This window comes from Grampus griseus, assembly GCF_964374135.1.
Source record: "Grampus griseus genome assembly, chromosome: 2".
Taxonomy (NCBI): domain Eukaryota; kingdom Metazoa; phylum Chordata; class Mammalia; order Artiodactyla; family Delphinidae; genus Grampus; species Grampus griseus.
In genome coordinates, this window is record NC_139018.1 from 31,741,141 (window position 1) to 31,755,571 (window position 14,431).

At 39.4% G+C, this 14,431-nt stretch overlaps 1 protein-coding gene across 1 annotated transcript in view; it reads left to right on the forward strand.

Moving 5' to 3' along the window:
• The window catches only part of SYNJ2BP (synaptojanin 2 binding protein), a 45,007-nt gene that overhangs the window by 20,682 nt on the left and 9,894 nt on the right, over positions 1-14,431 (forward strand). Inside the window, exon 2 of the mRNA XM_082648949.1 lies at positions 10,292-10,428. Within this exon, the coding sequence (XP_082505075.1) occupies positions 10,292-10,428 (137 nt within the window). The remainder of the gene's footprint in view (positions 1-10,291; positions 10,429-14,431) is intronic.

Sequence of the window (14,431 nt, forward strand, 5' to 3'; positions counted from 1 at the left end):
GGGTGGACTTTTTAATCTGTCTTCCTGTATTTCAAGACTTTTCACATTTGTACTTTATATTTATTCATCCTTTCTCCATCAGACTGTCTAGTTTGGGGTTGTCGCAGGCACTACTAGTTTTTTTTTGTTTTGTTTAACATCTTTATTGGAGTATAATTGCTTTACAATGGTGTGTTAGTTTCTGCTTTACAACAAAATGAATCAGTTATATATATACATATGTTCCCATATCTCTTCCCTCTTGCATCTCCCTCCCTCCCACCCTACCTATGCCACCCCTCCAGGCGGTCACAAAGCACCGAGCTGATCTCCCTGTGCTATGCGGCTGCTTCCCACTAGCTATCTACCTTACGTTTGGTAGTGTATATATATCCATGCCTCTCTCTCGCTTTGTCACAGCTAACCCTTCCCCCTCCCCATATCCTCAAGTCCATTCTCTAGTAGGTCTGTGTCTTTATTCCTGTCTTACCCCTAGGTTCTTCGTGACATTTTTTCTTTCTTAAATTCCATATATATGTGTTAGCATACGGTATTTGTCTCTCTCTTCCTGACTTACTTCACTCTGTATGACAGACTCTAGGTCTATCCACCTCATTACAAATAGCTCAATTTTGTTTCTTTTTATGGCTGAGTAATATTCCATTATATATATGTGCCACATCTTCTTTATCCATTCATCCGATGATGGACACTTACACCATCATCGGATGAATGGACACTTAGACACTTGTTTCCATCTCCGGGCTATTGTAAGTAGAGCTGCAATGAACATTTTGGTACATGACTCTTTTTGAATTATGGTTTTCTCAGGGTATATGCCCAGTAGTGGGATTGCTGGGTCATATGGTAGTTCTATTTGTAGTTTTTTAAGGAACCTCCATACTGTTGTCCACAGTGGTTGTATCAATTTACATTCCCACCAACAGTGCAAGAGTGTTTCCTTTTCTCCACACCCTCTCCAGCATTTATTGTTTCTAGTTTTTTTGATGATGGCCATTCTGACTGGTGTGAGATGATATCTCATTGTAGTTTTGATTTGCATTTCTCTAATGATTAGTGATGTTGAGCATTCTTCCATGTGTTTGTTGGCAGTCTGTATATCTTCTTTGGAGAAATGTCTATTTAGGTCTTCTGCCCATTTTTGGATTGGGTTGTTTGTTTTTTTGTTATTGAGCTGCATGAGCTGCTTATAAATTTTGGAGATTAATCCTTTGTCAGTTGCTTCATTTGCAAATATTCTCTCCCATTCTGAGGGTTGTCTTTTGGTCTTGTTTATGGTTTCCTTTGCTGTGCAAAAGCTTTGAAGTTTCATTGGGTTCCATTTGTTTATTTTTGTTTTTATTTCCATTTCTCTAGGAGGTGGGTCAAAAAGGGTCGTTCTGTGATTTATGTCATAGAGTGTCCTGCCTATATTTTCCTCTAAGAGTTTGATAGTTTCTGGCCTTACATTTAGGTCTTTAATCCATTTTGAGCTTATTTTTGTATATGGTGTTAGGGAGTGATCTAATCTCATACTTTTACATGTGCCTGTCCAGTTTTCCCAGCACCACTTATTGAAGAGGCTGTCCTTTCTCCACTGTACATTCCTGCCTCCTTTTTCAAAGATAAGGTGACCATATGTGTGTGGGTTTATCTCTGGGCTTTCTATCCTGTTCCATTGATCTATCTTTCTGTTTTTCTGCCAGTACCATACTGTCTTGATTACTGTAGGTTTGTAGTATAGTCTGAAGTCAGGGAGCCTGATTCCTCCAGCTCCGTTTTTCATTCTCAAGATTGCTTTGACTATTCGGGGTCTTCTGTGTTTCCATACAAATTGTGAAATTTCTTGTTCTAGTTCTGTGAAAAATGCCAGTGGTAGTTTGATAGGGATTGCATTGAATCTGTAGATTGCTTTGGGTCGTAGAGTCATTTTCACAATGTTGATTCTTCCAATCCAGGAGCATGGTATATCTCTCCATCTATAATTTCTTTCATCAGTGTCTTAAAATTTTCTGCATACAGGTCTTTTGTCTCCTTAGGTAGGTTTATTCCTAGATATTTTATTCTTTTTGTTCCAATGGTAAATGGGAGTGTTTTCTTGATTTCACTTTCAGATTTTTCATCATTAGTGTATAGGAATGCCAGAGATTTCTGTGCATTAATTTCGTATCCTGCAACTTTACCAAATTCATTGATTAGCTCTAGTAGTTTTCTGGTAGCATCTTTAGGATTCTCTGTGTGTAGTATCATGTCATCTGCAAACAGTGACAGCTTTACTTCTTCTTTTCCGATTTGGATTCCTTTTATTTCCTTCTCTTCTCTGATTACTGTGGCTAAAACTTCCAAAACTATTTTGAATAATAGTGGTGAGAGTGGGCAACCTTGTCTTGTTCCTGATCTTAGTGGAAATGCTTTCAGTTTTTCACCATTGAGGATGATGTTGGCTGTGGGTTTGTCATATATGGCCTTTATTATGTTGAGGAAAGTTCCCTCTATGCCTGCTTTCTGTAGGGTTTTTATCATAAATGAGTGTTGAATTTTGTTGAAAGCTTTCTCTGCATCTATTGAGATGATCATATGGTTTTTCTCCTTCAATTTGTTAATATGGTGTATCACATTGATTGATTTGCGTATATTGAAGAATCCTTGCATTCCTGGAATAAATCCCACTTGATCATGGTGTGTGATCCTTTTAATGTGCTGTTGGATTCTGTTTGCTAGTATTTTGTTGAGGATTTTTGCATCTATGTTCATCAGTGATATTGGCCTGTAGTTTTGTTTCTTCGTGACATCCTTGTCTGGTTTTGGTATCAGGGTGATGGTGGCCTCGTAGAATGATTTTGGGAATGTTCCTCCCTCTGCTATATTTTGGAAGAATTTGAGAAGGATAGGTGTTAGCTCTTCTCTGGATGTTTGATAGAATTCGCCTGTGAAGCCAACTGGTCCTGGGCGTTTGTTTGTTGGAAGATTTTTAATCACAGTTTCAATTTCAGTGCTTGTGATTGGTCTGTTCATACTTTCTGTTTCTTCCTGGTTCAGCCTTGGCAGGTTGTGCATTTCTAAGAATTTGTCCATTTCTTCCAGGTTGTCCATTTTATTGGCATAGAGTTGCCTGTAGTAATCTCTCATGAACTTCTGTATTTCTGCAGTGTCAGTTGTTACCGCTCCTTTTTCATTTCTAATTCTATTGATTTGAGTCTTCTCCCTTTTTTTCTTGATGAGTCTGGCTAATGGTTTATCAATCTTCTCAAAGAACCAGCTTTTAGTTTTATTGATCATTGCTATCGTTTCCTTCATTTCTTTTTCATTTATTTCTGATCTGATTTTTATGATTTCTTTCCTGCTGCTAACTTTGGGGTTTTTTTGTTCTTCTTTCTCTAATTGCTTTAGGTGCAAGGTTAGGTTGTTTATTCGAGATGTTTCCTGTTTCTTAAGGTAGGATTGTATTGCTATAAACTTCCCTCTTCGAACTGGTTTTGCTGCATCCCATTGATTTTGGGTTGTTGTGTCTCCATTGTCATTTGTTTCTAGGTATTTTTTGATTTCCTCTTTGATTTCTGCAGTGATCACTTCGTTATTAAGTAGTGTATTGTTTAGCCTCCATGTGTTTGTATTTTTTACAGATCTTTTCCTGTAATTGATATCTAGTCTCATGGCGTTGTGGTCAGAAAAGATACTTGATACAATTTCAATTTTCTTAAATTTTCCGAGTCTTGATTTGTGACCCAAGATGTGATGTATCCTGGAGAATGTTCCATGCGCACTTGAGAAAAATGTGTATTCTGTTGTTTTTGGATGGAGTGTCCTATAAATATCAATTAAGTCCATCTTGTTTAATGTATCATTTAAAGCTTGTTTCCTTATTTATTTTCATTTTGGATGATCTGTCCATTGGTGAAAGTGAGGTGTTAAAGTCCCCTACTATGAATGTGTTACTGTCAATTTCCCCTTTTATGGCTGTCAGTATTTGCCTTATGTATTGAGGTGCTCCTATGTTGGGTGCATAAATATTTACAATTGTTATATCTTCTTCTTGGATCGATCCCTTGATCATTATGTAGTGTCCTTCTTTGTCTCTTCTAATAGTCTTTATTTTTAAGTCTGTTTTGTCTGATGTGAGAATTGCTACTCCAGCTTTCTTTTGGTTTCCATTTGCATGAAATATCTTTTTCCATCCCCTTACTTTCAGTCTGTATGTGTCTCTAGGTCTGAAGTGGGTCTCTTGTCGACAGCAAATATATGGGTCTTGTTTTTGTATCCATTCAGCCAATCTGTGTCTTTTGGTGGGAGCATTTAGTTCATTTACATTTAAGGTAATTATCGATATGTATGTTCCTCTTCCCATTTTCTAAATTGTTTTGGGTTCGTTATTGTAGGTGTTTTCCTTTTCTTGTGTTTCTTGCCTAGAGTAGTTCCTTTAGCAGTTGTTGTAGAGCTGGTTTGGTGGTGCTGAACTCTCTCAGCTTTTGCTTGTCTGTAAAGGTTTTAATTTCTCCATCAAATCTGAATGAGATCCTTGCTGCATAGAGTAATCTTGGTTGCAGGTTTTTCGTCTTCATCACTTTAAATATGTCCTGCCAGTCCCTTCTGGCTTGCAGAGTTTCTGCTGAAAGATCAGCTGTTAACCTTATGGGGATTCCCTTGTGTGTTATTTGTTGTTTTTCCCTTGCTGCTTTTAATATGTTTTCTTTGTATTTAATTTTTGACAGTTTGATTAATATGTGTCTTGGCGTGTTTCTCCTTGGATTTATCCTGTATGGGACTCTCTGTGCTTCCTGGACTTGATTAACTATTTCCTTTCCCATATTAGGGAAGTTTTCAACTATAATCTCTTCAAATATTTTCTCAGTCCCTTTCTTTTTCTCTTCTTCTTCTGGAACCCCTATAATTCGAATGTTGGTGTGTTTAATGTTGTCCCAGAGGTCTCTGAGACTGTCCTCAGTTCTTTTCATTCTTTTTTATTTATTCTGCTCTGCAGTAGTTATTTCCACTATTTTATCTTCCAGGTCACTTATCCGTTCTTCTGCCTCAGTTATTCTGCTATTGATCCCATCTAGAGTATTTTTAATTTCATTTATTGTGTTGTTCATCATTGTTTGTTTCGTCTTTATTTCTTCTAGGTCCTTGTTAAATGTTTCTTGCATTGTCTCTATTCTATTTCCAAGATTTTGGATCATCTTTACTATCATTATTCTGAATTCTTTTTCAGGTAGACTGCCTATTTCCTCTTCATTTGTTAGGTCTGGTGGGTTTTTATCTTGCTCCTTCATCTGCTGTGTGTTTTTCTGTCTTCTCATTTTGCTTACCTTACTGTGTTTGGGGTCTCCTTTTTGCAGGCTGCAGGTTCGTAGTTCCTGTTGTTTTTGGTGTCTGTCTCCAGTGGCTAAGGTTGGTTCAGTGGGTTGTGTAGGCTTCCTGGTGGAGGGGACTAGTGCCTGTGTTCTGGTGGATGAGGCTGGATCTTGTCTTTCTGGTGGGCAGGTCCACATCTGGTGGTGTGTTTTGGGGTGTCTGTGGACTTATTATGATTTTCGGCAGCTTCTCTGCTAATGGGTGGGGTTTTGTTCCTGTCTTGCTAGTTGTTTGGCATAGGATGTCCAGCACTGTAGCTTGCTGGTCGTTGAGTGAAGCTGGGTGTTGGTGTTGAGATGGAGATCTCTGGGAGATTTTCGCCGTTTGATATTGTGTGGAGCTGGGAGGTCTCTTGTGGACCAGTGTCCTGAAGTTGGCTCTCCCACCTCAGAGGCACAGCACTGACTCCTGGCTGCAGCACCAAGAGCCTTTTATCCACACGGCTCAGAATAAAAGGGAGAAAAAGTAAAAAGAAAGAATTAGTAGAAGAAAGAAAGAAAGGAGGGAGGAAGGAGGGAAGGGAGGAAAAAAAGAAAGAAGATAAAGTAAAATAAAATAAAGATAAAATATAATAAAGTTATTAAAATAAAATAATTATTAAGAGAAAAAGAAAAAAAACGGATAGAACCCTAAGACAAATGGTGGAGGCAAAGCTATACAGACAAAATCTCACACAGAAGCATGCACATACACACTCACAAAAAGAGGAAAAGGGGGAAAAATCATAAATCTTGCTCTCAAAGTCCACCTCCTGAATTTGGGATGATTCGTTGTCTATTCATGTATTCCACAGATGCAGGGTACATCAAGTTGATTGTGGAGCTTTAATCCGCTGCTTCTGAGGCTGCTGGGAGAGATTTCCCTTTCTCTTCTTTGTTCTCACAGCTCCCAGGGGCTCAGCTTTGGATTTGGCCCCGCCTCTGCATGTAGGTCGCTGGAGGGCGTCTGTTCTTCGCTCAGGACGGGGTTAAAGCCGCTGACTCGGGGGCTCTGGCTCACTCAGGCCGCGGGGGAGGGAGGGGCACGGAGTGCGGGGTGAGCCTCCGGCGGCAGAGGCCGGAGTGACGTTGCACCAGCCTGAGGCGCGCCGTGCGTTCTCCCGGGGGAGTTGTCCCTGGATCCCGGGACCCTGGCAGTGGCGGGCTGCACAGGCTCCCCGGAAGGGGGATGTGGAGAGTGACCTGTGCTCGCACACAGGCTTCTTGGTGGCAGCAGCAGCCTTAGCGTCTCATGCCCGTCTCTGGGGTCCACGCTTTTAGCCGCGGCTCGCGCCCGTCTCTGGAGCTCCTTTAAGCAGCGCTCTTAATCCCCTCTCCTCGCGCACCAGGAAACAAAGAGGGAAGAAAAAGTCTCTTGCCTCTAAGGCAGGTCCAGACTTTTTCCCGGACTCCCTCCTGGCTAGCCGTGGCGCACTAACCCGCTGCAGGCTGTGTCCACGCCGCCAGCACCAGTCCTCTCCCTGCGCTCCGACTGAAGCACGAGCCTCAGCTCCTAGCCCCGCCCGCCCCGGCCGGGGAGCAGGCAAGCCTCTCGGGCTGGTGAGTGCCGGTCGGCACCTATCCTCTGTGCGGGAATCTCTTCGCTTTGCCCTCCTCACCCGTTGCTGCGCTCTCCTCCACGGCTCCAAAGCTTTCCCCCTCCGCCACCCGCAGTCTCTGCCCGCGAGGGGGCTTCCTAGTGTGTGGAAACCTTTCCTCCTTCACAGCTCCCTCCCGCTGGTGCAGGTCCCGTCCCTATTCTTCTATCTCTGTTTATTCTTTTTTCTTTTGCCCTACCCAGGTATGTGGGGGGTTTCTTGCCTTTTGGGAGGTCTGAGATCTTCTGCCAGCGTTCAGTAGGTGTTCTGTAGGAGTTGTTCTACGTGTAGATGTATTTCTGGTGTATCTGTGGGGAGGAAGGTGATCTCCGCGTCTTACTCTTCCGCCATCTTCCAGGCACTACTAGTTTATTGACAACTACTCTTAGTGCAGTTACTCCATATAGCAACCACTACATAGTTTATAAAGGAGTTTTTCAGATTTTATGTTATTGGATGCTAACAACTACCTTTTGAGATAGAGAGGACAGAATTTATAATCCTTACATTACAGAAGAAGCTGAGGATCAGAGATACACTCACTTGTTTTAGTCCGCATACCAAGTAAGTTATGGAGTTGAATTTGTGGCCAGGTCTTCTGACTTTAATTGACTTCTGCAGAATCTAAAAGGTACAGGAAAAAGGATAAATTTCTATTTGTTGTTAAAGCAGGGACTGTCCAGTTTAGCTTTATGTTTTCCTCAGAATATAATGCAGTGCCTGACACACAGTAAATGATCAATAATTTTTACTGAGTAAGTGGATAGAGGATTACGTAGGTATCCATGGGGCCCAGGTTTAAACTGGTAGTATTGGTACTCAGTTCTTCGGTGATTCCCGTTTATTGCAGCGATGCTTCAAATTATAGATAAGTTCAGTTTGTAAATGTTGTAACCGTAGAAAGGGACTTCATGTCAGTCCAGAAATTCTCATATTAATTGGTGTGGTTCATTTACAATTGAAGTAGCAATAAGCATGGTTATAAACATGCCTATATAATGTGATGGGGGGAATAGACTACACTTGTTTGTTTATAGAAAATTTTGGTAACATTTTTTTCCACTCTCCTTTTTTTTCTTTTTAATTTTTATTGGAGTATAGTTGCTTTACAATGTTGTGTTAGTTTCTACTGTACAGCAAAATGAATCAGCTATACACATACTCTGTTTTGGATTTCCTTCCAATTTAGGTCACCATCCACTCTCCTTTTTTTTTTTTTTTTTTTTTTTTTTTTTTGTGGTACGCGGGCCTCTCACTGCTGTGGCCGCTCCCGTTGCGGAGCACAGGCTCCGGACGCGCAGGTTCAGCGGCCATGGCTCACGGGCCCAGCCGCTCCGCGGCATGTGGGATCCACCTGGACCGGCGCACGAAACCGTGCCCCCCGCCTCGGCAGGCGGACTCTCAACCACTGCGCCACCAGGGAAGCCCCACTCTCCTTTTTTAATCACTGTTCTGTAGCTTTAAATAAGCAGTAGCAGAGTCCCTTTTCTCCCTAATTACTATGTTGCATTCAGCTGCTTAACACATACTTCCTGTTCCCAGGATCCCCAGAGGCAGCTGTAGTGTTTGGTGAGGATATTGAATTTCATTGAAAGAGTTTCTCCAGATAGTTTCTTCCAGTAGTGAGAGAGGCTGGTTGACCTCAACCACCTTGCTCAAACCTGTCACAGTCTTAAAGTTATTTCAAAGCCTTTTATAATCAAGGTCCACCTACCTTTCCATCTGATCTAAATTAACTACCTCCCATCCCCTTTCCAATACCTCCCACCCACTATGATTCAAATTAAGAGTTTTCTGAGGGAAACCATTTAGTAACATAAAATTTTCATACCCTACCCTTTAAAGAAACTGAAATAGTCATCTTCCAGTGGAAGTTCTTTCTATTATGTATTATTCTTTTCATTCTCTAGCTATAGGTACACTGTACACGAGGTATGATATTTCAATTAGACATTTCCTGCTGCTTCCTTCTTTGGCCATGTTTCCATAAATCATAGATCGATTCGCTACTGCTTATGTTAATATTGTGAGGGTCACTTATAAGCTTTCCTCTCACCTTTTTAAGTATCTGTTTTCTGTTGAAATCAGTAGAAGAGGCTACTGATTATGGCTGTTTTTTCCAGTTGTGCCACCAGATATTTGTTTTTCAATTGTTTCCTAACTATCTCCTTTCTCTTTGCACTGTGGCTTTGAATTCTACAGTACCTGACATAAAGAAAGCTCTAGGGAAGTTCCCTTTTCTTTCATTTCTTTTTATTGCATAGATAAAATCCCTATATAAATGGTTTTGTAAAATGAAGTCCTTCCCACAACTTAGTGTTTGGTCCATGGAAAAATTACCTTGGTAGTCAATTTTCCTTCTTTTTTAAATTCAGTTTTATTTTATTGTGGTAAGAACACTTAAATGAGATCTGCTCTCAACAGATTCTTATGTGTCTAATAAGGCTGTTGTTATCTATAAGGCACAATGTTGTACATCAGATTTCCATAACTTCCATCTTGCATAACTGAAATTTTATCCTTGTTTAAAATAATCACGCACTGAAGTGAAGAATAGAATGGTAATTGCCGGGGGCTAGTTAAAGGGGGAAATGGGTAGTTGCTAATCAATAGGTTATCAGTTATCTATAGTGAATAAAACTTGGCAATCACTGTACCCAAGAATGTGGTTATTTGTACTTGAGGTATAAAAGGAAAGAAGAGTGAATTTGGTGATTTAGTCCTGTCATGAAGCATAAGTTACCTTTTTAGTTCCCAGGTTTTCTGCCAACACCTACAGTACTGCCCCCTCAATTCAAACTAGGAAAAAAAAAAAAAATGAACTCCCAAGGTCATTTCTTCCAAAGCACCACCATCCACAAACTCTCCTGACGTTAGGAGAAGTATTGAGGGGATGGTTTGCTTAAGAATCTCTCTCCTACTAAATAAGGAACCGTTCGTTTGCCGATTAGTTTAAAGCATAGCTTCTTCTAAGCAGGAAAGTCAAGATTTGGGGCCTCTGAATGCCACCAACAGAATCAAAATCAAATGTGAGCAGAAGTACATCTTAAAAGAATCAGCATTATTTTTTCACTGAGCTCAGTATAGATCTTTCTTTTTATATTCACCTAACCATGTTGATCATTGTGTTTGTATTTTTAGTCCTGCCTGGTCTGAGTGGGCAACTCTCGGTACTCTTGACCTCTGTTGGTGATACTAATCATTTACCTTGCCCATGACTAGCCACCAGCTACATCACAGTCTTAACTTCCCCGCCTCCTACCCCCCCACTCCCCAACCCCCACCCTTGCCACATGGCCTTTCCTTTCTCCTTCTCCTTTTCTCTAATCCCTTTCCTTCTTCTTCACCCCTATCTCCTTTACAACTCCTCCATGATTTTCTTAGGGCTGGGCTTCAACATCGTCGGTGGCACAGATCAGCAGTATGTCTCCAATGACAGTGGCATCTTCGTCAGCCGCATCAAAGAGAACGGGGCTGCAGCCCTGGATGGGCGGCTCCAGGAGGGTGATAAGATCCTCTCGGTGAGAACTGGCTTCCACCTCCTTCACTGTCCCTGGCTCCCTAGACCCTAGTCCCTACCCCCAACTCCTTCCTTGGGAAGATTCCTGCCTGCCCTTTTGGATCAGGAAATACAGTAAGGAAAACTTGAGAATGGGTTAAGATTAAAGTATAGTATGTAGTTAGAAACTATGCAGTTTAATATTTTGACAGATAACTGCATTCTCTCCAGAACACTGGGAACTAGGTTCTATGGTGAAGAAGGACTTGAAAAATACAGGGGTTAAGAAGAGAGCCATATTACTCAAAAAGTTTTGGTTAAATGTAAATTATTGAAAAATGAGAATGGTTAGAAAGTTTTGAGCACTCTGTGCCAAGCAGTATGCTGAGAACTTTAAACTTATTTAATATTGTAGCAACCCTATGAAGTGGTACAATTATTATGCCTGTTTTGCAGCTAAGGAAGCTGAGGCTTGGTGAGGTCAAACAGCTTGCTCAAGGTCATTCAACTAGTGTATGGCAGAGGACTTGGTCTGTGAATTTGGAACCTCTACTCTTAACCCATATACTATATTGCCTCCTGAAAGATAAGTGAGGAGCTAGGGTTCGTTATCCTAAACAGAAAGTTGCATGGTTATTTAATAATAGAGTTTATGTATGGTTCTGTATAAAAACTGAAATTAGTCTTTTCTATTAAGGGTAGAATTAGGGAACAAAAAGACATAAACCTCAGTGTGAGAGAATTTATTAGACACAAGCCAAGATAAGGAGCCTTTCTTATGTGAGCCATCACCTCAGAGAGAAAAGAAATTATTTGAAGGCCACTCAAGTTTCTTAAAAAGGTATGGTAGGAGATAAATGTTAATGAAAAGAAAAGTAGATATCTAAGAAACTGAGCTCATTTGTCTTTAAAATTTTTAGCGAAGAGGACTTGACTATCAAAATAAAAGAATTATTACAAAGATCTCTACAAGATATAAAACACTACAAATATATGTACGACATTGATTCAAGGTTATGTTCTAGCCAATTAAGGAAAAAGTATGTGAAAGAAGAGAGGAAGAAATGCCAGGCAAAGAAAAGGCAAAAATATAAGACAGGTAACGGAGAGAAAAAAAAGACGACAGAAAGAGAAAAAGATGGAGCTTATGCAAGAGGAAAAGGCCAGCATATTCTCTATTCTATCTAGGGCTATATTCCCTGACTCCAGTTTCCCTGCCAAGAGTTTGCTCCAAAATTCAAATTCTAGATCCTGTTTCTTAAGAAATATTGCCTCACCATCCTATTTCCACTGTATCCTTAAGTGAACTTGTTAGGTATTAACCATTAAATTGTTCCATCTATTCTTGAGCTCACTTTATCTCTTTGATGTACTTAAGTACTCACTTATAATTGGCTTTGGAATCTCTGTAAAATGATGCTAAATTATTTATTAGCCTATATTCTCATTTATTCTTTACGGGATTCCCTAGTTTCCTCACATGGTTATTTTTCCATGTTGTAAAATTTGCTCCAACTCTTTCTTTTAACTGTTGCCAGATAATCAGACTAATAATATGTCCTTTCCTTAGTGCATATCCATTTTGGGTAACTAATAGAAGTATCATTAAGTGGTCTAGATTTCAGGTGAGTTATTAATGACTATTAATTTAATCTTTCCATTTCTCCCTAAATAATGCCCATGTTTTATCTTAATTTCAAGTTCTAAAATTAAATAACTGCATGATTTATCATGCAGTTTCTCCTTTCTCATCAAAAGTGAAATTTAATTTTTTGTGATCACTGTGGATGAATGTAAATGATTTTTAAGACCCTATTGTATCTGACAACCATGAAACAAAAACAGATATTACCAATAGAAGAAAAGATCTGAAGTTGAGATGAGGGTTGGAGAGTCCTTACCCAAAGTTCATTTGTATGTGTGTGTGATGGTGAGAATGCTTTAATATTTATTATATAGGCTATCAGAGAACCTGGGAAAATTATATTTTTGTAAACAAATAAACTATGTAGGTTTCTCATTTCTCCTGTGTGTCTACCTAAATGAAGGGAGGTAGATAGTCAAGAATAGTCAATTCTCAGTGAACTCTACATGTTTAATGAAACTTATAACTTCAGGGTGATGTAGCTGATTATAGGATACAGATTAATGTTCCATTTTGACCAAACCTGTTATATAACAGAATGGCATGGATTGGGCCATTAGTCAGCTGCATTTCCTATTCTCTTCAAACAGAATTCTTACTTTGGTGAATAAAAGAGTTGAGTAGTCATCAACATATATTAACTATTGTATTTGATGGCCTGCAGAGCACTGCCAGGTGCCATGGAAAATTAAAAGAAAATGAAAGACCAGTCTGTGGTCTTAGATCAATGGGGAAGACCCACCAGAAACCCTCATCCAATCAGCTACAGAGACGTTGAAATATACAGAATCCTTTAGACCAAGTACCTTTAAGGAAGAGTCTTTGTCTTCTCATCTCTATCTGCAGCATGTAGGCCTGTAGCTGGAACAGAGTAAGCATCTAGTAAATTATTTGCTCTGTGAATGAATTATAACTTTTTTGGTTTGGCTTGATTAATTGGAGCTAGATAATCTATTTTTTTTCTTCCTTCAACTTTAATGGAAAGAGAGGACCCCTCCCCCCAAATTGTAATTCACTTCAAGATTTTGGGGGAAAATGAAAATATCCAGAGTATAATCTGAGGTCAGTGCTTATTAAATTGAGCCCATTCTTTCTATATTTTATACACCTGTATTTGTATTATCCTATATAGTTAGTGCTCCAGTAACTCTTACATTATCCTAAGATAATGTTAGATTATCCTAAGGCAATCCAAAATTATTTATCATCCAAGAAAACATATTTTAACTCAGTTTACTCCTTTCCTAAGGCAAGAAATAGGAAACTCATAGATTGATAACAACCACAGTTAAAGCAAAAAATTGTATGACTCCCCATCAGTTAACTAGAATACCACAATCCCAACACTCTGAACATTCAGTTAACAAAATTTTCTAGCATGTTGCAAATCTGTCATATCTCAAGTTTAATATAACTTATAATATCATGAGTTAAGGAAACTGAAGTAGCAAGTTTAGCAGTATTCTAAAATTTCTCAGTTGAATGAATAGCTCTTGATAGTAAAAGTGAGGTCCAAGGAATCTGGCCTTCGCCTGGGAGCTGATTACAAATGCAGAGTCTCAGGAAGCTCCTCAGACCCAGACCCACTCAGATAAAAATCTGCATTATAACAGATCCTTGGGTAAGCCCATGAATAAAGTTTGAGAAGCACTGCTGTAGGCAAGTGTCTTTCAGACATTTTGAATTATGACCCATAATAGGAAATACATGCACACACACATAACTGAAGCAAAGTTTAACAAAATAATACCTATTTCTTCTATATATGATGCATTCTAATATTTTGTGTTTTCTTCTAATTTCACTTACTTAAAATTAAATACTGGTCTTGACCCACTGGATTGACTTCACTATCTTTTGGAATGGGTCAACAGACTTATATTTGAAAAATCACTACTCAGTAAATGGAAAATCACTGATGGAATCTGTGGATTAAGTAGGCTGGGTGTGGAGAAGACTCAGGCAGTTTAGGTTAAAGCTAACTCAAACTTCACCAGATTGCTAGGATGGGACCTAATAGTTTGCACTTTTAACAAGTTCCCAAGTTAATGCTGCTGGTCCTGGGACCATACTTTGAGAACCTCTGGTCTATATTAGTAAGGATGGTGATAAAGAGAAAGTGGATTCCACATATATTTAGGGGTAAAAATCTACAGAACGTGGAGGTTAGTCAGTATGAGCTGGAATCTGTAAAAGCAGTTAGAGGAGGTAAATATTGGAAAGCAAATTTGGCTTTGGAGTAGAGAGATATATTGTCAATTGAAAAAGAATCATCATTTGTTTTATAGAGCTGGTTTACCTCCAGCATACTTGACAAAGGATGAGAAATGGTTCTTTAAAAAAGAAACTCCCTTTGCATTTCTAAAAGGCCTCTTTTTTT